This window comes from Balaenoptera borealis, assembly GCF_965194805.1.
Source record: "Balaenoptera borealis genome assembly, chromosome: 1".
NCBI lineage: Eukaryota > Metazoa > Chordata > Mammalia > Artiodactyla > Balaenopteridae > Balaenoptera > Balaenoptera borealis.
This window is the reverse complement of record NC_138860.1, coordinates 89,160,099-89,186,279: the sequence shown is the minus strand read 5'-3', so window position 1 is coordinate 89,186,279 and position 26,181 is coordinate 89,160,099. Positions and strand designations below refer to the sequence as shown.

Genomic DNA, 26,181 nt, shown 5'->3' with positions numbered 1-26,181 from the left:
AATTAGTGACCTTTAGCAAACCCCACAGGACTGCCCTTGGGGAATTCTTTTTTTTTCACACGTACTCTTGTGTTGGCTTCTGCCTGATCATTGAGTCATTTTTCCACTCAAAAATATTAGTGGTTCTCCCTGCCTCTCATATTCACCTCTGGTCAGGCCTGGAGGGCTCCACACAGCGTGGCCCTCAGTGCATCCTGGCTGGGTCCCCACTGCTCCTTGCTCCCGGCTCCCAGGCTGTGACCGCTCTTCACCCATCCCCTCGCCACCTCCCCAGACCAGCCTTTCCTTTACAACACGGAGCTTTCGTAATTCTCCACCTGAAATCGCCCACTCCCTTCCTCTAACCATCTTGGAAGAATTGGGAAAATATATGGTTTGGGAGAAAAAAAGCAAGTCTTTTATTTTGAGGTTGAATTTGGCAATGAACGTCACTTAAATGTGAGGTAACTTGGCAAAGCTCACCAAGTTCGTTTCATGGTTAACCTTGCTCTGGCCCACTTGCTCACTGGCTTCCAAGCTGGATGTTGTTCCCATTAAAGATTAACTTGTAGCCTTGAAACTTCTCTGTCCTCAGGGGGCTGTGGGTAGGGAGCTGCTACTCCTGCCACAGCCAGCCGTGAGCCAGGAGTGGGGTGACGGCCCCTGGACGCCACTCTCCCCAAGTACTGGAAGAGGCTAATACCAGGTTTGTTGCTGCGTGTCTTCTGTGTGCTTGGAACTGGGGAGGGAGAGGACCTGGCAGGTGGGGCGAGAAGAAAGGCCAGAGATTTCAGGAGGCATCGGAGGTGCTCACTGTGAGTCTGTAAGGGAGAGTCATGCAGAAAAGGGTAATGTGGAGGCAGGTAGTAGGACACTGAGGGACCTGGCAAAGGGAGGCTTTGCTTCAAAGACACTACAGCTAGAGAAGGCTATGTCTAGAGAAGTTAAGTCTCAGAACCACCTGGGGGAGTATTTATTGGTGTCCTTAGGAGGGAAAATAGCTCAAAAGATGTCCACTTGCAAGGGTTCTGGAAAATCTAAAAGGCACAGTTCCTGCCCTCCCGATATGCTTTGTAAGTTGATCACTGCTTCCTGGCCATGGGCAGAGGAAAACAGTGACACCGGGACTGCTTCTAAAAGGCAAAGAAGTTAATGTTTCTCAAACAGTCGGGCTGGTGTAGTTTCTTTGGGGAATAAGCTTGCTTGGAACGAGGTACCAATTCCCTCCAATGTAGAGCCTCCCGAGACTGTGATGGGGTCAAGTTGAATCTATAAGTCAATCTGGGAAGAACTTTCCCCAAACAGTGATCAAGTTAGGGTGGTATTGGTAGAAAGAAAGACAGACAGATCAATGGATTGTAATAGAGAGTCTGGAAACAGGATCAAGGGACAAATTGCTTTTTGTGATTTTCTACCTCATAACAGGAAACAAAACTTCCAAAATATTTACTCTTCATCATTAGGCTATTCTGCATTTTGCAAGATCCTTTGATTCTCACAAGATCTCTGTGAGATAGACAGCCGTATTCTAATTTTATAGATAGATGGGAATTGGAGCTTGTCTAGACTAGATGGAGTGGAACATCATTTATGGGATACCATTTGAGAAACAATGGGAATATTCCCAAATTCCTGGGTAACTCTCCCTAGAAAAGGAATTCTGTTATACTCTATATCATATCAACTAACAGAGAATCAGCTACTGAAATCTGTCTTCTCCTTCAACTGTAAGCTTCTTGAAAGCAGATGTTGATATCATCTAAGTTTTTAAAAATTTCTAGTGTTTAGCACGATGCCTAGATATATTAGTGAGGTTAGGTTTGGCTATGCTGTAGTAGAGAATAAACTCTGAATTCTTAGTGGTTTAACAGGCAAATGTTTATTTGTTGCTCATGCAAAGTCAGCTGATCTCCAAGGCTACTCCTTTCCAAGTGGTGATTCAGGGATCCAGGCTGTCTTTATCCTACAGCTATGCCTCTGGTGGACATGGCCTCCGGAATGTTGTAACAGAAGAAAAGAGAGATAGAGGGTCACATATCAGCACTTAAATTCTTGGCCCAGAATGAACACATGTCACTTCCACTCATAGCCCATTGACCAGAACTAGTCATATAAACCCTGCCTACCTGTAAGCAACCAGGAAACGTCAGGGAGCACATGCTGAGCAGTGACTGCCTCTGCCTTCCTGGCTGAGAGCATGTACTCAATAAGCCTCGTGAGATGAACTAATGAATAAATCCAATGCAGGGTTTAAATTATACCATCATGGAATTACTCAAATCTGGAAGCCACTTGTCAACCTCCAGAGCCTCCCAGGAGAATGCCATCAACAAGAGAAATAACGCAAATGGTTCTACGATTTATGGATGGTCTAGTCTATATAAGGCACTGCTCTAGAAACGTTACACGGGTTATAGTGTTTAGTCCTCATGAAGGCCCTATGGGATAGGCATTAATCGTCTTCTTCCACAAATAGCTTGTTCATGGTGAGCAAGTAGCGGAGCTGAGTTTGAGCCCATGTTTGCCAAGTTACAAAGCTTATGAGACTCTGTCATCCTGACTGAATGGACTACCTCAGCTACTAAGGTTTCACGGAGTATCGTTAGCAGCTGAACGCAGTGGCCTTCAGAAATGCAATCTGGATAGACACCGTGGCGAGAGATGCTAGAGGGAGGCAGAGAGACGTCTGCTCCATCTCTGACCTGGCGTGGTCCATCCCCACTGCTCCGTCTTCTCAGCCCTCTCCTGCTGCCTCCCAGTAGCTGCCACTCCTACACATAGCTACGCCTATGAGACCTCAAGTCAGAAGTGAAAAGAGTAGAGTTCAGAGCTTGTTCTGACCCTTTGTGTAGTTTCTGACACTCTGCCCTTTCTGAGCAAATGAAGATGCAGGGCAATGATCTCCCCACAGGACACCTTTCCCAGTGGCCTAGATTTTGTGGGAACTGACCAAGCTCACTTTATGCAGCTCTTCTGACCCTACAGAACAGAGACCTGAATGTATCCTAGCGAACCACTAACAACCCGTACTGGCCAAGTAAAGAATATCCAGAGCAAGTCAGAGGGATTCCTGGTCAGGCCCTGCCATTCTCATCATGTGACTATAGATAATTCACTTGAATTCTCTGAGTTTTAATTTTTTCATCTATAAAATGGGACTCTGGTACCTCTACTCTGTGATCGCCCTTTATCTCACTGGGTTATTATAAGCATCAAATGGAATAAAATATGGAAGAGTGCTTTGGAGACCCTTAAGATTCATTTAAACTTGCCAGGGTATTTTTTATGACCAGCTAAATGACGAAGTTTTTTTACTTTCTGATCAAGTTATGATTTTGTCAAGGGAAGGAAGCAAAGCTGCATCTGCCCAGGGCGTTTTCAATGCCGGCTCTCACCCTGCAAACCACACTTGGCTACATATATTTGCTTCTTTTCATGATGCTTGAGAGCCAAGCTATGGTAGTCAGCACGTCTGACTAGATGTGTGATGTTGGGCAAAGTATTTTCATCTCTCTGAACGTCAGGTTTTTCATCTGAAATGGGGATAATAATATTTGTGTTTGGGGATTACACATTAATGCACGTGAAACAATTTACACAGTGCATAACACATCATGAAGCACTCCATAAATGGGTGCAATTTTATTGTCATTATTATTATTATTGAGGAGCCATCATGCTGTCTCCAAGGGTCTTTGTGTAATCAAATTATTCCACTGCTCAAAAGAAGAAGAAAATTCCCAATCTTTCCAAACACCCTATGAGCCTTTGGGTCAGTGTCTCCCAGTATGCCCTAAACGATCGCCAATACCCCATGGAAAGCACGCCATTCACGACGCGGCTGTGCTCCAAAACTCCAAAACTCCAAACCTTGGAAGCCATTTGTTTGGAACTCAGCCCATATTTTCCCATAGAAAGAAGGCTAATAAAATAGTGGTTGGAGTCCTAGGTGACTGAAAATACCTGCTTGATTTGCCAAGTAGCAGAAAGTTGGCATATTTGCAATGAAAATGAGTGTAAAGTCATGTATTGCTAGTCTTAGGCTAAAACTGAAAACTAAGAAAATTGTGCAATAAATAGTTTCTTTTGCGTTCATAAATGCTGTTGATGAGGAAAAGGAGGCTTAATTAGAGGAAGAAAGAGTTCAGTGGCAACGGAAGTAAATGGAATCTCAAGGTGCCTCTGAGGATATTTTCAAAGGCTTTGGAGGTTCTTTACCCAAATCTAATGTGACTTCAAAATTTATTTACTTTTTTGTTCTTAATCCAAGGGACTCTACAGCGCTAATCTCATCCACTGTGAGGGGGTTATTTTGGGTTTGCAAATGGAAAAGGGAAGGAGACAGGAGAGACTAGGGAAAGGGAAGAAGAGTGAGAAAGATTTCCTGAAAAAATCAACCAGTAGTTTGGAGAAATCAGTGAAAGAGGAAGAGGCATACATATGTAGGATGAGGGATTACCTGCTCGGCCAGCAGGGAACCCAGGTTGGGTGAGAACCCTCCTCCAAAAGGGAAATGGTGCCCTGACAGGTCAGAGAAACTCCACTGAAGCCATCAGGTGGCGCCACAGGGCCAGAACAGCTGGTAAAAAAGGGAGCCTCGAGGTCAGTGAGGAAGAAGGAAGAAAGGCTGTGAGCTCCCAGCTCTTTGGTGTGAGGAACCAGCCCAAATGATGGGCTAGTTCCCCGTTCTGTACTTTATCGCCACAAAGTGCTGAACGAGAACGCTAACGTGATCCATCCATCTAAACAGAGGTCTTTGCGCTTTTATGGGCAGGGGAAACACAGAATATGAGGACCTGATGGACATCAGCCCAACCTTTCATTTCTGGTGGCTTCAAATCTGGTAGAGATTATTCCAAAATATATCAAACTTTTTGTTTTTCCCATGCGGAGCTGAGGTCCTGAGAGAGGAGGTCACTTGCCTCTGCTCATAGAGCCAAGTGTCAGTAACCTCCCCTGAAGCAGGCTGCGTCTCAGACCCCCACAAGCACTGGTCCACTGACTACACGAGCAAGAGCTTATTCTGTTCCTCCAGCTTCAGCCCTTTTCGCCAATATTGGCTAACCAAGCAGGGTCAGAAAGAATAGCAAAGGCGTTAGAGTGATGAAATCCAGTGTAGATAAGTCTCTAGAAACCTTAGGTCTATGCTGAGAAGCTAATTCCCAACTAAGGAGAATCCAATTCCAGGTTATTTTGCCAGGCTAGTCAGAGAAATTCTGAGAGTCACATACTATGTCAGAAAGACACTGAACGTGGAGACAGGAAACCCGGGTTCGTTTTTAAATGCTGCTTCAGTGTAAACTTGTGCACGTCTATCCATCTCTCTAAAGTCGCTCTCAGCTCCATCAAGCACAACTGTTCTGTCTTCTCATCCTCGCCAGGCAGGATTGGCAGTCATTATGGCTTGTGGAGGTGGCAACTGTGGGTCACTAATGACCTAATTAGGTCACGACAGCTCCAGAATGAGCATTAATATAAACGTGCCTCCCTCACAACCTCAAAAACTCCTTAAACAGAGCTCCTAGAGTAAAACGAAGACATTCCCCATAGCTACTGCAGAACTGGTTCTGAAGAACCCACATGTACTACTCTTCATAGTAGAATGTGCCTACAGGTCACCAGGGGAGTTTGAATGCCTGGGAAGGAAAACGGGCTAATGAGAGTGGGTGGTGAGGCGGTGGCTGGAGAGGACAGATTATTAGTTCACAAAACAGAATAAATTCAAAACATGGCCATCATGTCCTGGAAGGGGCCCTGAGTCCTCAGTTCAGTGTGGGAGGGCTCAGGGAAAAGGCCAGAACTGATCCTGGGCTGATAGGACCATGAGTCCGTTCTTGCGGCATTTGACTACTCGCGCCTGTGAGACCAACACTGGGCCCTCCGTCCCCTCATTCCTATACAACTGTCATCCTTGCTCCTCAGGCCACTCCAGTGTTAGGGACATTCCGGTCTCATCTTTACTCTGATATCTGACCTGATGTTCCTGGGAATCCAAGCCCTTTACTTTGACCTTGCTCAGGGACTCCCTGGGGGCTCATCTGCCTCAGTCACGGGTGTTGTAGATTCCTGTCTTCCTGGTCGCAGCACTGCCTGTGGCTCCAGTAGACCCGGGCCCCCTCCTTGCCCTGCCCCCATGCCTTCCACTACCAGGGCCTCCTCCTGCAGTAGCTTCTCCTGTGCCAATGCCACGGTTGCTATGGCGATGGCTCCAGGCTTTGCAGCCACTCTCCTTGAGACTGTCCCCCACAAAGAGATTAAAGCACTTTCAGCAACCTTGAACAGGGTAATCTCTCCAACAAGGCCCCCAAAGCGTAGCCTTGACATTATCTCTACCGCTCCATTGGGAAACTTGACATAAGTTCCCAGGGGACCAGGCCAAAGGGTCCTAAAGTAGACCAACCACCTGCTCCTGAGAGTCCCCCTTGAATCTCAGTGACCTGCCCCATGATGTCCCCCCTGAGATTTCTTACAGAATGCCTAGGTGTTTTTCATACGAGTGGAAGTGTTCCTAAAGTGACATCAACATGAATCATATGCGCCATATGAAACTTCAAAGGAAGACAGGTTGTTATCTAGACTAACTGCGTTTGATCAAACCGTAATATTGAAGAAAGCAAAATCTGCCTTGAAGTTCCAACCAGCGCCAGTCTATGTCCCTCCCCCTTCCCTCACTCCAGGAAAACAATTTGAACTTCAGATCGTTAGCAACAGGTACCACTGAGGGCCCTTGCTCCTAGATTTTAGCTTCCTTATCACTGGTATACAAGTTGCACCTCATCATTTTTTACCCTAGACAAAAAGGCTAAACAGATTAAATGAGTTAAGCTCCTGGTCAGTGAGCAAGAGATTTTCATCCTTTTCTCCCCTTTCTCTTCCTCTTTCACAGTGAGAGTAGAAGATAAAAGAAGAAAAAATACTGGAATGGAGATCAAATAAAATGGGAATACAAAAAACACACACATTAGACAACTTGCATCCTCCCTTTAATTTCTGGTGGCTTTAAAGCCTGTATGGATCAAACTGAAATACATAAAAACATATAGTGGTTAGTTTCACTCCCAAATAGGAAAAACTTTGAACAACACAGTTGTCCTTCTCTTCAGTTATAAGCCTTGTATTGGACCGCTAGTAAAAATAATGGGCTCAGGACTCTACTAGGCTTTAAATATGCTATGAAATATTAATATTAATATATTAATATCTATTAATATATTAATAGATATTAATATAAATATTCATGCAACAATTATGTTGCATTTTTCTTTATGAAAAGAAAAAATGCAACATAATTGTATTTTCACCCTACAAAATTCTTTTTGTTTTCCCTTTGGCCACGCCACTTGTGGGATATTAGTTCCCCAACCAGGGATCGAACCCGTGCCCCTTGAAGTGGAAGTGTGGAGTCCTAATCACTGGACCACCAGGGAAATACCTTTTTTTTTTAATGCTAACTTTTTTTTTTTTTTGGCCGCACCACGTGGAATGTGGGATCTTAGTTACCTGACCAGGGATTGAACCCACAGCCTCTGCCTTGCACAGAGTCCTAACCACTGGACCACCCGGGAAGTCCCGACAAACTTCTTTTAAATTCAATATAACAAGTAATTTAGGTGAACCAACTACTTTGGTCTGCGCCATGAAATTGAAAATGAAGAATGTTTACCTTTTGAAGCTACTAGAAGATATGATTCTGAGCCTTCCTGTGTAATAATTTACTGCCTGTTCTTTCACAAGTTATTTTGCTTCCTAGACCCCGTTCTCTTCAAAGGCAAAATGGAAAGACTAATACCTTCTCTGTCTACTTCACAGGGAAGTGAAAAGGAAATAGTAGGTGGAAGAAGAAATAGTAGATAGAAATTGATAAAATTGTGTTTGGTATATATAAAGATGCTGGGTTTTTTATTTATTTCCAAGCAGCTTTCAGATTATATAATTCACACTGTTCCAGTCAAGTAATTCTGAGTGAAGCTGTGTCATTTCCCTTGGATTAGAAATAAACATTGTTGAGTTTTTATGCTAGAAATCTGCAGAAGAACATTTCTGTGAGCGTGTAACGTTTAGGATATGGGGATTTGTTGAGACATCGGGAGTTGAAACTTGATGGAGAATTCTCATCCCACAAGGCAGAGAGATGACACACAGGGGAATGTTAAATTCAAGTAATGAATATTTATGAACAGCAACTCAGTGTCACACACTGTCCTACTGCCTGGAGGTACAAAGAGTGCTGGGGCGGGGAGGGTCTCAGGTTCAGTGATTCACGAGGAAGACCTACAGGACACAGCAGATAGTTGAGGCTATGATTTATTACAGTGAAAGAATGCAAAGCAAAATCAGCAAAGGGAAAATGCTCATGGGGCAAAATCTAGAGGAAACCAAGTATAAGCTCCCAAGAGTCCTCTCCCAGTAGAACTACACAGGATGCACTTAATTCCTCCTGCAATGAGTTGTGACAACACGTGTGAAATGTTGTCTACCAGGGAAGCTCGTTTCAGAGACTTGGTGCCCAAGGTTTTTTGTTGGGGGTTGGTCACATGGACATGCTCTGCCTAACCCATACCAAAATTCTAGACTCTCAGAGGGAAAGCAGATGTTCAGCATAGAGCACATTGTTTGCACAAATAGTTTAGACACAGAGAGACATTCTTATCAGAAGATGGTGGGAGCCCTCCTGAAATCCAAGTTCCCAGACTCCAGCCAAGGGCCAAACTTGTATGCAGGCCTTTTGAAGACTAGCATTCTCAGGCCTGCTATATTAACTCTTTTATGCACACAGAGGTTTAAATAACTGATTGCAATACAGTTGGATAATTACAATAATTAATTCATTCGATTAAAGTTACTGAGCCTTTGAAGGGTCAGATAGGAATGAGATAAGTTAGACATTGTTGCTGTACTTTGTCAAACTCAACTCAGCACCTCAACTGCTCCCTGCCCACCCACTGACAAGGTGTGCTGCCTATAAAAAGCTCTGTGGCTGTGCTCCAAAGTCCACCTCCTGGCCTCCTCTCAGAATCCATGGCGCATCCCGGGGGCTGTTTCTCGTCTGTCATATAACTTCTTTCTGCTGAGCCCTTTAGGTGGGTATTTGGGACTACTTTCCTGTATGACTTGACTAGATTCTGGCACAGCCATACCCCTACCAAGATTCCCAGCACCCCACATTTCATCTGGCCTCCTTGGCCCCCTCGTTCATTAGAAGAGCTGCCCCATTCGTGTTTGAAGCCCTAGTCTAGTCCCTGGGGCTTATCCCTATTCCTCAGACAATTACTTGGAAATCAGTCAGTTTCTACTCATAGCCTTTGGCTAATTCTTACCCCATTGCCAATGGCTGGGAAGACGCGCAGCGCTGTGAACTACAGATTTCCCCACCCTTCCTAGAGGAATCCTCTTACACAGAAGCTCTACAAGCTGAGACTGACTGTATCCAGTGCCTTCAGCATCTCTGTAGCTACTGTTCCCTCCGCCTTTGCCCCTACTGGAAGGATGTACCCCACAACACTGCCCTCTTCCCTCTTTCAGGGGCGGTGGTAGCAGAAGCTCCAGGTTTACAGGATTCAGACTGGGGATGGGAACGAATGGAGGGAGCATATGTTGTTTTCTTGGTCTCAAAATTAGCCATGTTCAATGACCCAACCAGGGAGTCGCAAAAGTCAGCCTCATTCCTGATACTCAGCTACAGCCCCGTATTCAGACATCCGGAGATTCCTGAGAACTTCCAGGTGTTCATATGTGTTCAGACCCAGTTTTTTCACCCTGATAGATATCCTTCCAAAAGAGCACAAAAATATGAAATAAATCTCTGGTATGCTCAGGAAATGCTCATAGTGACTCAAAAGACAAGGAAAAGCCGCAAAGAAATGAAGATGGTGAGCAGGAACCAGGTCCTGGAAGGCTGTGAATGCCATGATATGGGCCCTTGAAAGACAAGAGCCATGATCAGACTTGCATTTTAGAAAGATCCCGGGTAGCTGGAGGGAAACAAGATGGAGAGTGAATCTGAAGGCTAAGAGACAAAGATAAGAAATTTTTGTAATAATCTTATGCGAGGTGGTGGGGCCTCACCTAGATCTGAGGCAGTGGGCCTAGAGATGAGGGGACAGACCTGAGAGATATTTAGAAGACCCAATAACCAGGATTGGGAGAGGGGCTCAGGACAGTGGAGGGGTGCAGCAAGACTACCTGCTTTGGGGCTTGGAATCAGCATCTTTGGCAGCACCTCTTTTGAGATAAAGATTACAGGGGGTTCATGTTGAATCCAAACAGCTTCATGCTGTAGTCCGCCCCGCCGCCACCCTCTCCTCTATAGCGGAAGTATTCTTATTGGGTTTTGTTTGGTCAGTTTTGGCTTTTCCTTTAAAGGTCCAGAAATGCCCTTGGTGTGTTTGACAGACTTTGAGGCCCATGCACGGGAGCAGCTGTCTAAGTCAACCTGGGATTTTATTGAAGGCGGAGCTGATGACTGCCTCACGCGGGATGACAACATCGCAGCATTTAAAAAGTCTGGTCTTCTGTATCCTTTCTATTGCTAAGCTAAGGTGCACTGGTTGAGAGCTCTTTGGAAGGTAGCAGTCCTGGTTTCTGCCTCCAAAGAAGATAGAGTACTCAAGACATAATAATGGGTTTCTGTTGTTGTTTGGGATTTTGGGGGGATTTTCTTGGTGGGGGACAGGTGACTGGGGAGAGCATGGATGGAGAGACAATTTATCTCAGTGCCTCTGCAGAACTACCATGAGTGAGTCGCCTGAGTGCTGATCGCGGCGACTTTGACACCTGACAAGATAGAACAAGAGTCCCAAGGTCTCCAGCCACCTGGGCAGGGAGGAGAAGCTGTCTGGGTAAACCTAAATCTCCTGAGCTCCTGAACTTCCGACTTGGAGGTAGAACAGGAGAGAGGGATCAAGGCTGGAGGAAACATGGAGACCCAAGGAGTCTTGCAGATGAAAGAAGATTGATTCAAGGGAGAAGAGTTGGGCGGCACAGCAGCGGGTAGCGCAGGGGTCAGTAAAGAGTAGCCCAGAGACCAGGTCGGGCCCACTGCTTGTTTTTGGTTGGCGCACAAACTAAGGATGGGCTTTTTTTTCATTTTTAACTGCTTGAAAAAAATCAAAAGAAGAAGAAGAATTGCAATATGTCAAATTAGATGAAATTAGAATTTCAGTGTCCACAAGTAAGTTTTATTAGAACACAGCCACGCTCAGTCATCTGCATATTGTCCATGGCTGCTTTGGCATTACAACAGCAGAGCTGAGTAATTGTGACAAAGACCTCATGGCACAAAGCTTAAAACATTTACCATCTGGCCCTTTACAGAAAATGTTTGCTGACCTCTGTGATACAGAGATCAGGAGAAAACTGGAAAATGGGATGCATGGTGAACACTATCTTCTGTATTTTCATACTTGTTTAACACTATACTAGGCACTTCAATTGCTTTATCTCATTGTGTCTTCACAAGACTATTAGGAAAGTTGGATTATTATTCCCATTTCACAGATGAAGTAACTGAGGCTCTTACCCAAATTTGCACAATCAGCATTTCCAGAAAAATCTTCCTCAGTTTAGGTATAGGAATAATAATATGCTGTGGAAAATAAGCACTTTTGGACCCTGAAGCTAAGTATCTGTTTGACTTAAAAGTTCGTTTCATATAATTATTATTTGTTAATTTCCCTACCTTCTAAAATAGTGTTTAAGTCAAATTTTCAAATGAATTAGCCTCTAGGGAAAAAAAAAAATCGTGGTCATTCTCTGGGATTTGTTCTCTTTCAATGACCTTTTCTTGCTTTATAGAGATTTGTTTCCAACCTAAGAGGGAAGAGACTGGAACTCCGTCTTGCTTATTCCTTCCCTTTCTAGTCCTTGTTAAGATGGATCAATCAAAACATCCAAGTGCTGACAGTCTGGTCAGGGAGGCACAGCTCCAAGACACAGACCTCTGATGGAGCAAGGCAGGGAACAGCATGGACCATATGTGTACCGGGAGTTCAGAGAAGGCGGGGCTAATGTGGAATACAGGGTTGGGAGAGGTTTCCGGAGGAGAAGAGCCTCTAGCTTGTCTATGCTGCCTAATCAGCTACCAGCCAACTGACTCCGCCAGTGGTTTCTCGGGACCCAGTGTGGTCTAGATCTGTGTCAGGAATCTGGAGGTCCCAGCACTAGGCAGCACCTCCGTGCTGGTGAGTCATCCCACCGATAGAAAATCTCTTTGTTGTCCAGCACAGAATCCGCCTCCGTCCCCGGTACCTGAAAGATGTGTCAAAGGTGGACATGCGGACCACAATCCAAGGGGAGGAGATCAGCACCCCCATTTGCATCGCACCCACGGGTTTCCACTGCCTTGCCTGGCCTGATGGAGAAATGAGCACAGCCAGAGGTGTGAACCCAGCCCACCTTGAGGCTCCCTTTCCAAGGGCCTTAAAGTGTGCAGAGGTGTCCTTCAGAGCAGGGGCAAACGGCTCCAGAATTTCTCTAGAGAAGGGGCTTAGGGACAGCAATCTGGTTGGAATTAAGGGTAGGAAAAGGAATGCTTAAAGCTACATTTGCATAACATTTCACCTAAGATTGAGAAAATACCAATTTTCCATTATAAAGAATGGTTAGGGTGGGAGGGAGCTACAGGTGAATAGGAGGTGAAAATCCCACCAAGCCATGCCAAGGAAGAGGGGCACTGACTGGCCCCTCCAACACGGCATCTGAGGGGAAAGGGCTGATCAGTGTGGCCCCAAGGGTAGGGCTCTCTTTGAACCCTCATGGGCCAGGGCTGGGACTGAATGGTGTGCCTCTGAATTTAGGATGAGGAGAAAGTCATGACATTAAGCCCTAACACAAAGCCCTGGCAGGTGCTCTTGTCCAAATGTTCCATTTCCCTTCTCCTCAGTTGACTTGATCATCTTATTTGACAAAAAGTTTTTCATTGGGTTTTGTTTCCTTCCTAGTATCCCTGAGTTCTCTTCCCTCATCTGCCACCACTAAAAAATAAGGAGAAGGGAAGAGAAGGAGAGGAGAGGAGAGGAGAAAGGAAGGGCAGGGGATAAAAATATTCCTGTGACTCATTTGTAATCTTCACCCTAAGCCAAATCTGTTTTTTCTCAAGTTGCCCATGGCTTCCCTGGGGTCTCTTCCTTTGACTCTGTGATATAGAAAGCAATGAATCCATGGATTCTAGAGCTGAAAGTGACATCCATCTGGTTAGGAACCAAATTTGGCTAAGTTGAAATATGAATACCCTGTATGAATATGACTGCTTTACTAAATCTTCATGGTTGAGTGTGCTGTGTTGTTTTGGGGGTAGAGCAGGAGAATGGGGTATCTCCTGTTGACATTAGGAATTGAAAATATTAATTGTGATTAGGTCAAATTCTCTGCCCATGGGTTGTAGGATGGTAGTGACATTAACCTGTTGGGGAATCCCCTGAAAATGATTAAAGTGGGAAATGAGAAAGATGCGATCAGCACATCATTGTCACCGTCGTCATCATCCTCATTATCCCTAGTATTTGTATAGTACCTCGCTTCATAATTTTAAAAAAAATGCTTCCATAGCTAGTATCTTATTTAATCTTGCAACAACCCTATAAGAGTGGTATTATTATCCCCCCACCCTGCCCTTTTACAGATAAAGAAAATGAGACTCAAGGCCACACAACTAAGAAGTGGTAGAACTCGCATTCTTCTAACTCCAGATAGCATGCTTTTTCTGCTGCAAAGCTCATCCTTCTCCATTGGAATTACGTTTTCTCATCCTTTGCCTTCTTTAATTCCCTTCTGCTTCATTGATGAGTTCACAAGAAGCCCATTTCCTATCTGAAAGCCACAACAGCTTCAAATGGTTCTGGGGACTCAAGGTCATCTCTAGCCTGAAATATTTTAATATGCAACACAGAGTTTGTAAGACAGGTTACACAGAGGAGGACCCAGACAATCTGATCAAACACGTGCAATGCCTGCCTGCCTGCCTGACAGGGAAGCAGAATGAAGTCAAGCTTTATCTTCACTCACAGGGCAAGCTGGCCAGAGGCCACACAGACTCCTAGGGCATCTCACTCCAGTTCAGAATGCCTCTGCCCATCAACCTGAGTTGTGTCCTTTGCTTTGCAGCTGCGCAAGCAGCCGGTATCTGCTATATCACCAGCACATATGCCAGCTGTAGCCTTGAAGACATTGTTGCCACTGCCCCCGGGGGCCTGCGATGGTTCCAACTGTATGTGCACCCAAACAGGCAACTAAACAAACAGCTGATCCAAAAGGTAGAATCCCTGGGTTTCAAAGCTCTGGTAATCACTGTGGATGCACCCAAAATTGGCAACAGACGACACAACATTACAAACCAAGTGAATTTGATGAAGAACTTACTGCTAAAAGATCTCGGATCACCTGAGAAGGTAGGAAAGATACCAGAGCCAGGCGGGCAGGCGTTACAGGAGGTAGATTTCCATCCCTCTTTCCTCTTTTCTTTCTTTCCTCAAGAAGTCATTGGGTACCTGTTCTGTGCCAGGCACTAGGGATGCAGCAGTTCAAGAAGCAGATGTGGTTCCTGCTGCCCAGAACTTCCAGAAAAGCAGAATATAAGACAAAATGTTCTTTCTCATCCCTGGCAGCCCAGAAATGTTCTGGGCAGGGCTGGGTGCTGGGAAATAGGAAAACTAGGGAGAGGATTTTTTTCATGAAATAGGAGAGCAAACTAAAAAGTTCTTCCAACATTTTCTACTTTATGCCACACTTAGAAAATGCTCAGTCTGGATGGTACACTTAGATAAATTGACTATCTGAAGAGAATGCTCATACCCAAGGTGAATGGCCCATGGTGTGTAGTCAGCCCAAGCCCCACCCTCCTGCCTTGAAAACTGGGGAGGAAATATCTCTGCACACCTAGAACTCATCCACGGGGCACCAGAGTGCTACAGCCCACTAGTTTAGACAAGGTGACTACAAAGGGCACTTCTCCCATTAAAATCCTATAGTCCGATGGGATGGAGTGCCCCCAGAGAGAGAAAGCCATGGTAAAGTTGGAATCCCTTGGCTACATTAGAGGTAGTGATATCAGCCTTTTCAGCCAACAGGCAGCTCTGATACCCAGCCAAGTGACTCAACAGTTCTACTCATTAACCACAAATTGGCCTTGAGGTTTTCTGGAATCTTAGCTCAGATTCCAGGGACACATTGGGATCTATAGATATTTGACTCACATGGTGAGCCAAGATAAATACTGGATAATACCTGACTTAAGGTTATTGAAGTATTGCTTAGTTCTTGTTACCCTGTGCATATCTCAATCATAACACATCACAATGGCCTACAAATGTTTTTGCTTATCTATCTCACTTACTAAACTCTGAGGTTTTTGGGTTTTTTTTTAAGTAAGGACTATGTCTTATTAGTCTTTGTGTGCCCAGATCTTGGCATAATTATTGAGCAGGGCCACAAGTAATGGTTAATGAATAAGCAATGGAAGTAGAAAGTCTTTTACACAAATTTTGTTAGGAAAAGGAGCTAGAAGTAGTGTTGGGTTTTGCGGGTCCTCTTTTCAAGCTTTTGGTGGCTCTCCAAATGTGTCCCATCTTTGGAATGGGAGTCTTGAAGGAGTTCAGGACTAAAGTTCTCTTTTATTCCCCCACAGGGAAATTTAATGCCTTATCTCCAGATGTCCCCCATTGACTCATCCATCTGCTGGGATGATCTCTCCTGGTTTCAGAGCATTACTCGATTGCCCATCATCCTTAAGGGGATCTTGACAAAAGAGGATGCAGAGTTAGCTGTGAAGCACAATGTCCATGGCATCATTGTTTCCAACCATGGTGGGAGGCAGCTTGATGAGGTTCCTGCTTCTGTAAGTAGGATGACCTCAGCCTGGGTGTGTTTGTGAGTGCTCTGTCGTGTGCGTGTATGTATGTGTCCACAGCAAGGTACTCTGTGCAATTTGGTGCACATTCCCCTCTCCCTAACCACCTGTGTTCATATCTACCTGTGAATTGTTAAGGACTTTTAATCATTAATAATAGCCTAGTGTGTGCCAGGCTATTTTTACAAACTCAACATATGTCATCTCTAAATCTCAAAACAGTCCTGCAAGATGGGCATTATTATCCGTATTTTACAGATGAGGATACTAGAGTTTAGAGATGTTAAGTAACTTGTCGGAATTCACACAATAAGTGTTTAAGGTGAAATTTGATAGAAGAGTTGTTCCCAAGGCATGGAGGTCTGCCTTCTGGAAGAAGCATTCAGCTGGAAGCTTGCCTGTCTGCATGGATTGGAACCTCATATTTTCTCATATGACACATCCCAGAAAGAAACAGTGCCTCACTGAAGCTAGTAAATAACTGTCTTTCACAGTAAAACTTAAAAATGCCCTATGAATGCATTGCTAAAAATCTGGGACAGTCTAATCTTTCCCCTAACTTATGAATTTGTCCCTTATAGATGGAATTTGGGGAAAGAAAAAGAAAAGGAGGGAGGAAGGGAAAGAACTTTTTAAGGGAGTTAATTCTTCATTTATTTTCTTTTTTAAAAAATTATTTAAAAAATTTTTTAAATTCTTATTGTTTTTTGGCTGTTTTGGGTCTTCGTTGCTGTATGCAGGCTTTCTCTAGTTGCAGCAAGCGGGGGCTACTCTTCATTGTGGTGCATGGGCTTCTCATTGCTGTGACTTCTCTTGTTGCAGAGCACAGGCTCTAGGCACACAGGCTTCAGTAGTTGTGGCGTGCGGGCTCAGTAGTCATGGCTCGCAGGCTATAGAGCACAGGCTCAGTAGTTGTGGCGCACAGGCTTAGTTGCTTCTCAGCATGTGGGATCTTCCCGGACCAGGGATTGAACCCGAGTTCCTTGCATTGGCAGGCAGATTCTTAACCACTGTGTCACCAGGGAAGTCCAATTGTTAATTTATTTTCATGGAGATTTATAGCCTATATATATATGTATATACATATATATATATATATATTACATCTTTATTGGTGTATAATTGCTTTACAATGGTGTGTTAGTTTCTGCTTTATAACAAAGTGAATCAGTTATACATATACATATATTCCCATATCTCTTCCCTCTTGCATCTCTCCCCCTCCCATGAAGAACCTAGTGGCAAGACAGGAATAAAGACACAGACCTACTAGAGAATGGACTTGAGGATATGGGGAGGGGGAAGGGTAAGCTGTGACAAAGTGAGAGTATAGCTTATATTTTCCAAGAGATTCTTCTATTGCCGCTTGACTCATTTTGAGAAAGGGAAGTGGGTTTTTTTTCCTCTAAAGTCTTTTTTGGCCTTTTTATTGTATAAGTAAGAAATGTTCACCGCAAGTAAACTGTAAAATATACATAAGCAAAAAGAATAAGATAAAAATCACTATCATACTGACAATAGTTTGGTAATCAACTTGATGTGACCATAACATTTTAGGTTTGAAAACTATACATGATATTATGTAATTTTCTTCTTTCCATGTATCAATATATTGGGATCATTTTATTTCAATAGATATGCTTTCTTGTTTTTAATGATGTGTGGTATGAATAGACAATTTATATGACCAGCTTCCTATTGTTGAACATCTGGATTGCTTCCAAGCATTCACTATTTTAAACAACACATCAGTGACCATCCTTAAATCTTTAGCACATTCTCAATTACTTCTTTAAAAAAAATTCCAGGAAATAGAAAAGATACATCAGCCAGTTTGTACATTTCAAGGCTTGTGAAGCTTGGGGGTTTCAAGTGCCAGTCACTGGCCTCCTCCTCTCCACCAAGCTCTACCTGATAGCAAACAGGCATGGAATGATGGAGAGCAAGGGGCACACTTTACTATGACTCTCCGTAAGAGCTGAACTGCAGGGAATTGTCAGGCCTCCTACTTCCCATCCCAACTCTTGACCTAAGACCTTAGAAGAACACAGGTCTTCAGAACACACACTGAGCTCTCTCACCCAACTCCTACAAGGATGCCCACAAAGCTATCTCTCACACACCTCGTAACTGACAGAATAGAGGATGCAAAAGAGCTTAGCAGGTCCTGAGCTGTCCCAACTGTGCTGACAATAGGAGCAGAAAGCAAAGAGGCCCTCACCAACTAGCAGCAAACAGGGCAGAGTATTGACTTTTGAGAAAATGCTAATAAAATATAATACAATTGGCTTTCTCTCACTAGTCAGTTTAGCTAGTCTTGCCCCCTTGGGGAGGACTGAGTAAGGAGTGGGAAAAAGTGGCCGACTAATTTTCGCACTGCACTTCCTCAATAGAGAATGTGTTGGCAAAGGCAGGCGCCAGAACAAGAAGAATTTCTCCTGCCCCATCACGTTGATCAACATGTTGTTCTCCCAAGCCATTTGACCTAACAACCAAACCCAAGGTCATCCAGGGACAGCACCAAGATTAGTGTGAGGCTAGTGGGAAACCCACCCTTGGCTCAAAATTTAAGAAGGTGCCAGAAAAACTGAGTAAGGTATATAATAGTTTCATACACTGTTTAAAAAAAATGAAATTTAATGCAAAAAAATCCGTGGTGAACAAAATATCAACATTTTTAATAAAGACAGGATCCGTCCCTGCACTTGCATAACACTGCCTCGCTCATCTCACTGTAATCCTGGCCCTGGTTCCAATAAAACTTTATTTATCAAAACAAGCCCCCAGCTCACAGGTCAAAGTTTGTCATTTGATTTTTTAAAATTTTGTCTTCAAATATTATTTATATTTTTGGCACCCCTTAAATTTTGTGCTGGGGATAATTTCCTCAGTCATCTCAACCCAGTCCCCTCCTTGTGAGGGATGTGACTCTCTGGGCAAAGTTCCATCTCTATAAGATTCCATATCTAGCACCCCTGTACATCCTCCTGGAACCAGGGGAAAGGATCAGCCAGCTTTTATCGCCAGAAGGCTCTAATGAATGCCCTGTTGTGGATTATCAAAAATTAACTCTCAATACTAGTTCTAGGCTCATACTGAACCCTAGGCTGAAATTCACTCCCTATTCTATTTCTCAAATTACTGTCAGCTCCATTGTGCACTATGGCTCACTAGAAGAGTCCTTGCACAAGTATATTTATTCATTTCTCGTGATATTTGTAGAAATAGTTTGTAGAAATATTCCAAATAATATCATGGTGGGACTGTAAAAATACCCCTTATTTGGATGTGAATTCCCTCCAGTCTTTACATGTAAGTCACGACGTATTCAATTCTCCTCCACCTGTAAATTAAAGTACAAAGTTCTTTCTTCCCTGATTTCATACTCTGCTCAGTCTCAACGAAGGATCTTGTTCAGGTAGAATTCCAATTGACGCCTTCGGCAGCACAAGTCCTCTTAGGGCCCAGTTTCTACTTCTCCTCTCTGGTCATTCCTCAAAGAGGCACAGAACAGGAGCCCCCGAGGCAGTTCCAGAACTTTTTCCTCCAGGACCCTCCTCCTAGACTCTGCAGTCACTCCTCCTTATAGACTTGGAGGAACACAGCTTGGTCTGGGGCACCTTAGGTCCACAAGTCCTGTTGACCAAAGATCCTGGAATGAAAGAGACGGTGAGAGAAAAGGTCCAGTGGAGCAGCCAGGCCAGAGTGTTCAGCTGTTTCTATTTTGTCTTTCAAAGTCTTCAACCCTAGTTTTACAATGTTGCTGCTGCATACCTATCCCATGTCTCAGATAACCCCCAAAGGAGTCAGGAACAAGTTGCTCAAATGTGGCGTATTAGGAATGATGTACAGCCCAGTTACACTGAACAGGCTGTGGTCCAGACACTAGGGTCATGGCCGATCGCACTTGTTTCGCCAAAAAGACTTAGGGCCTTAGCAATGGAAAGCATTTCTAGCTGTGCCACCTTAGAAACAGAAAAAGTGGAAGAAAATCAAAAGTCAAAATGTTCTTTGAAAAGAAGAGCATTAAAGTGAACACTACAAATGGAAAATGTCCCCTAGGGGATGTGAGGTGGAGCAAAGAGGTTTCTGCTCCATCTCTGTCGGAGCAGAAGATGGCAGAACGGGGAGCCTGCAGAAAGTCCCTGGACCTTGGGAACGTGGTTGCACTGCTTTGATAGGCACCTGCAGCCTCAAGCACGGGAGGGGAGGAGCAGTTAGGCATCGCCCCCACTTGGACCTCCTGGTGCCAGCCCATGCTGAGGGGGCACTGCTGTCCCCTGACACCCTGAGAGTCAAAAGGGAAATCCCTGGAACCACACTTGTCTGTCCTTTTCAGATCGATGCCTTGGCGGAAGTGGTAGCTGCTGTGAAAGGGAAGATCGAAGTGTACCTGGATGGTGGCATCCGAACCGGCAATGATGTGCTGAAAGCTCTGGCCCTCGGGGCTAAATGCGTTTTTCTGGGGAGACCCATCCTATGGGGTCTTGCCTACAAGGTGAGAGTGGCAAAGTGAAAACCAGCCGGAAGGTACCACGCTTCTCATTCGTTTCCACGCATTTCTGTGGTTTAACCCCCCAAGCTTGGCCGTTTGTTGGAGGTGCCACAGATCCTGAAGGACAGTGACCCCCCCTCCGGCTCCACCATGCTTCCTCTGCAGCATGTTGCACATTTTCAAGAGCTGTCACCCTACATTTTCCTCGTTGCTTTCCATGATTCCCAACATAGTTCTAATTTCACAGGTAGCCCCACCGTCCCTAGCACAGCTCTGAGCTCACCTAGAATTTATACTCAGCACATCGTCAGAATGTTCCTTCATGCCTCTTTTTGTCTCTCTCCTTTTCTCTCTCTCTCTCTCTCTCTGTCTTGGGAGCAGGGTGAACATGGTGTTGAGGAAGTTTTGAACATTTTAAAAAATGAATTCCACACTTCCATGACCCTGACAGGTAAGTTTTTACAATTCTTTTCCTGATTCAGAACTGAAAACAGGCCGTCTAAAGAACAGGAGCAGTGGCCCTTCTAGCTCATCTTTCCCAGACCCAGTGGCTGCCCAAAGGAAAGAACAGGGAGGAAACGGGCCAGACAAAGATTAAGCACCAACTCAAAATGTGATACATCTGCTACAAAAGCAAATGCAGTTTCAGATTTTGGGAAAGAGGGTCCCGTTTTACTCTGGCCTGCTCAGATCCTATCAGGCTTGTCAGATGTGGTTCTGTGTGTCATCTTTTAAGTAATATTCATGGACTGTGAAGAGTAGAGAAATTATGTCATAGGGGAAGCATGGAGGAGCTGGGGAGATGGAAACAAACAGGAGGACAGAACAGGGAGAAGAAGAAGCATCATCCTGCATAACCACAGACAGCGAGACAACCATGAATGTCTCGAAGTTACAGGCAGGCTATTTCAGTCAAAAATGAGATGACTGTAAAGCAGTGCTCATAAAAACATACGTGTTTAGCAAAGCCTGGAATCCCAGGGCTCCTGTAAAATAGTGGTTCTCAACTAATGATGGTAACTTCTCTCTTGAGGGGCGTTTTGTTCGGGGGGGGTTAATTTATTTTTTTCTCATTGGCACAATGATGCAGGGTGGGTACTGGAGGTATTTAGTGCTCAAAGACCAGAGATGTTAACTATCCTAAAATGCTTGGAGCTGTCTCACAGAAAAGAATTGTCCTGCCCAAATGCCAATGGCCAATAGCTCTGTCTTTGGCTTTGTCTGCTATAGATGGTAATCAATTGCAATGTGAGAGACAGACAAGACGAACCCCAATGAGACCTCCACTCACGCCTCAATTCTAAACTATGGTAATAACAGAAACCTCCTCCAGAAGTAAGGAAATAATCAAGAGCTCCGAAGTGGAGTGAAGACTGCTTTCACGCCATTAACTTATTTCTGTAGATGATGTTACTGAACATCTGACATGTGCTAGGCACAAGGCAAGACGTCCAGGTCCTTTCAAGTCTGGTTTTGATCTGATATTTAGACAAGTATCTTGTACTCAGCGTCCAAGTTGCATAGTGTCCACTGGGGCTGCAAACTCACCCTTTTGGGCTTGAGTAGTACAAGCTAGAAAACTTAGATGGGCATTAATGCCAGCACCAGCCCCTTTCCACTTAACAGTTTAAAAGAAAAAAAAAGGGAAATGGATGAAGGCATCAAGGACCGGGACTGTCCATTTTGGGCCAAAGCCTATGAAGATAAGGCAATAAATGACCCAAGTCGCTCCCATGAGGGAGGGGAGAACACAAGTGTGAACAAATATCATATTGGTGTGTTTTGCCCCTCGGTGGGGGGGGGGGGGTTTGGTGGGGAGAGGGATGAGAAGATCTATGGTTTCTGCAGATTCCAGGAGATTGAGGTGACTTCTCCTGCTCCCCCAAATATTTTCTCCTGTCCTTGTGAAATGATATCTGAACTTCTTTAACAGAAGCCTGTTGGGGGAGTTCACAATAACGAAGCTTTTTTATTCCACCAAAAGTTTATACTTAACAACCATTGCAGTGGAAATGGTGGCTGGAAAATCTTTTTCTGAAATAGAGCATGGAGAGCACCCTTTTTTAAAGGGGGCAGGAAAAAAAGAAAGAAAAAGCAGGATTATGAACACTTTTATGCCTGACTTTTTATATTCCTTTCCTTCTAATTGTTCTACAGTGAGAATGTATTGTTTTAAATGTATAGAAGAATTACTAATCAACAACCAAATGTGGGATGGAGAGGAGGGTTTGGGGAGGAAGAGGAAGAATAGAAAACCTAGGCTGACAGCCATCCCTCGGCATCCTCTGTGTGTGTCGCTCCCCCAGGAAAAACACCCCACAGGCTAGTCCCCGGGGAGAAGGGGTCTCAGCTGAAGCAGGGGCTGTGTTTTTGGTGGAACTCACTAAAGTACGAAATCATAATGCGAACCCCCAGAGATTCTGTCACCCCCTAGTTTTTCCCTGCACACTGCATCTCAGACGCCTTGACACAAACCTGGCACCCAGGAGGTGATCAGTCAATATGACTTCTCTTCCCTAATTCCTCTAGAAATGTGTGATATTTTCCCCTTATAACCCTGAGACATCACAGACCTGGGAGGGGAACATGATTTTCACTATGGTTGAAAGCAAAAGAAGTTTAAAATTAATGTTTTCCTAACTGTGAGCCCAATTGCTGAAATTATATTTATAGAAAGGGTAAAACTGTGATTTGTCTTAAAAAACAAAAACGTGCACATATAAATCATATCAGCGCAAGCCTGCGCACACCTTACTCAGTTCTCATCCCTCGTAAGGCGAGGGGGCTAAATCGGAAGAGTATATGAATCTTCTTGAGATTTATTGCTTGGAATTAACCACTTTGCTTTAATTTAGCCAAAGCTTTTTAGTGTGACTATCCTCCTAATTTACAGTAACGAAAAAGCAGGAATACATTGTAATTATGCATTCACTCTTAAACTTTTACTGAACCTCTACCAAGAGTAAGGCAATGTCCATGGTACCTTGTGGGACCCAGACCCAATCTGATGAGTTTATACTGATAAGTATAACAAGTACACAGATGTCACCAGGGCTTAAATGTGAACGGATGCTTCACATCTCAAAATGGAATCACAACACTTTGATGCAACTACTGAGACATTTTTACATAATTTAAATATTTATTTCTACTACAGTATATGAGCAGAGTTTACATTTTGGCATGTCTGTGCTCCTTGAGGAGGTCTGCCTGCTCTGAAGCTGCACTATTCTGTCTGCCCTGTGGAAACCCAGAGCTCTCAAACTCATTGTCAATTCTGATGAGAGCACCTCTGGCTCTGAATTCCTGCTTCTGCTGACTTAATTCATTTTACGAGTTATTTATGTATTCCACACCTGCTGTTTCTGTCCCTTATAATCCACGCGGGCATGAAACTCAACCATTTCCTCTGCTTCCATTTTTGGGAAAAGACCCTCTCATTAGTTATACTTTTGTGAGTAATACAATTTGCCAGTTAGGTTTTGGGAGGTGACGGTGCATACATCACAGATGGGGAAAGAACTTCAAGTGAAACATTATACATCCTCTTATCACCAGTGATTTCTCACTGTCTTCTGCGCCTACTGTTCTCCAGCTCGTGTTCTCACTTGCTCCCTTCTCTCTTGACATTTGTCTGGAGTCACTCTCTCCAGTCCCTGTGTCTCACATCTCAGTGACAGTCCCAGTTTTGCATTTTAATGAAGCTCCTCCACCAAAGATGGGTGTTGCGTTTTACAAAACTGTTTCTTAGAAGGCAGCTGTATGAAACACTCGCCCTATCTTGTCCGCTTTCCCTGAGTCATATTCTTCCCTGACAGATACTTCCTGTGTCCTGAAGCCTTATCACGACGGAGATAAAGGTCAAGTGTATCCGCTGCACACAAAGTGATTTTTCAAAAGGCCAAAATACGGTTTTTACGTTTTTACCATGCCGTTTTGACATGGCTGTTTTAAAGGAGGACACAGGCACAGGCTCACAAAATAATTCCCAGTGCATTCAGAATTAGATGATTCGTTCTGTATACATAACATTTAATCAGGGTGAGCACAAGGGTCAAGTCAAGCTTGTTCCCACTAGACCATCTCTTCCCCACAGTGGGATGGGTGACTGGGGTTTTAGAGAAATGAGCTTTTTAACTACATTGTTCTTGTAGGCTGCCGGTCGGTTGCCGAGATCAGTCGGGACCTGATCCAGTTCTCCAGGTTGTAGAGAAAGAGAGTGAAGGGACTGACTGCTGAGTTCACCCACAGGAAGAAGCCAAAATCGTAATAGGGTGTGTGATGCTATCCTGCCTTGGTCCCATCCTGTCTGCAGGCTCACCCCCTGCACCCTCAGCCACTCCACCCCAAATCCCTCATATTCCTCAAATGTGCCGATGCTCTTCTTCGCCTCACTGCCTTGTATATGTGGTTCTCTTGCCTAAAATCCTCCTCTGAAAGAAGACATCTTAAAAGGGCAGATCAATAATGACTGAAGTAGCTAGTGGATTAAAATTTTTGAATATACTACGTTTCTATGAAGCAGCTATGGAAATATGCACTCTAGACAGAAGAGCTATATGTATAAAATATTCCCCGACAAAAATTATACTCCTATCTGTAGATAATAGGGAAATAATATAGTTAAAAACATAGGCTTTGGAGTCATACAGACATAAGATTGACAGGACTGTGACTTGGGAAAGTTTTTTGATCTCTCTGTTCTTACATGTCCTTGTCTATAAAATGGGGATTATACTACCTAGCTCTCTAGGATGGGAGAAAGATTGAGATAATGTATGTAAAGTTCTGAGTTCTAGTGTGTTTAAGAAATAGTAGCTTTGGGATTTCCCTGGTGGCACAGTGGTTAAGAATCCGCCTGCCAACGCAGGGGACACGGGTTCGATCCCTGGTCCTGAAAGATCCCACATGCCACAGAGCAACTAAGCCCGTGTGCCACAACTACTGAGCCTGCACTCTAGAGCCCGCGAGCCACAACTACTGAGCCCACGTGCCACAACTACTGAAGCCCGCAAGCCTAGAGCCCATGCTCCGCAGCAAGGGAAGCCACCACAATGAGAAGCCTGCGCACGGCAAGGAAGAGTAGCCCAAAGAAGAGTAGCCCCCGCTCGCCGCAACTAGAGAAAGCCCACATGCAGCAACAAAGACCCAGCGCAGCCAATAAATAAATAAATAAATAAATAAATAAATGTTCCTTTGGAAAAAAAAAAGAAATAGTAGTTTTTATTATTATTAGTTGGCAAATTCCTATTCATCTTTCAAGACCTTGTTCAAATGTCACCTATTCTTACCTGGCTACTTGTTAAGTGTTTCCTATTGTGTTTTGCACATTATACTATTACAATCCTTATTATAATGTGTTATGTTTATTTATTTGTCTCTCACCACTAATAGACTGTACGTGGCTCTGAGCAAGAAACTATATACTTGGTACTGGGCTTGGCATATAGCAGCATCTCAATAAACGTTTGTGGGATGGACAGATGGATGGATGGTTAGATGAATGGATGGATGGATGGATGGGTAGATGGACTGAAGATACGTGGGTGAAAGGAGAGATGGAAAAATGAATAGATGCCCTACCAGAGTAAAAATTCCCCAGACTAGTAGTCAGCAAAAATAGACTTCTAGAGCAGGGGCATCCAACTGAATAATATCTGACGCTTGAAGTCAACAAGAAAGTTAAGGATGAATTTCCAGTGTCCTAAATAAATAACTTCATAACTGGTTTCCCCATGTTCTCTCACTCCTTGTTACATTCTGTTCTCTATACAACAATCTGATGGATTTTTTAAGTACAAGCAAATCCTATACCTCACCTGTTTAAGGCCTTTCTATGGCTTCCCATTCCACTCCGTATCAATTC

At 44.1% G+C, this 26,181-nt stretch overlaps 1 protein-coding gene across 6 annotated transcripts; it reads left to right on the top strand.

The window, feature by feature from the left end:
- The first annotated feature begins 574 nt into the window (after positions 1-574).
- On the top strand, positions 575-25,671 carry HAO2 (hydroxyacid oxidase 2). 6 transcript variants are annotated; one of them, XM_082369571.1, is made up of 8 exons: positions 575-685; positions 10,342-10,480; positions 12,204-12,355; positions 14,080-14,363; positions 15,599-15,808; positions 20,160-20,318; positions 20,697-20,766; positions 24,470-25,671. In XM_082369571.1, the coding sequence occupies exons 2-8, from the start codon at positions 10,350-10,352 to the stop codon at positions 24,523-24,525; spliced, it is 1,062 nt and encodes a 353-aa protein (XP_082225697.1). In that variant the 5' UTR covers positions 575-685; positions 10,342-10,349; the 3' UTR covers positions 24,526-25,671. The 6 variants fall into 6 exon arrangements, with proteins under 6 accessions (XP_082225697.1, XP_082225699.1, XP_082225700.1 ...); XM_082369573.1 differs by lacking the exon at positions 24,470-25,671 and adding an exon at positions 21,546-22,835 and having other exon boundaries at positions 10,372-10,480; XM_082369574.1 differs by lacking the exon at positions 24,470-25,671 and adding an exon at positions 21,546-22,835 and having other exon boundaries at positions 10,372-10,480; positions 12,199-12,355.
- Positions 25,672-26,181: the final 510 nt, after the last annotated feature.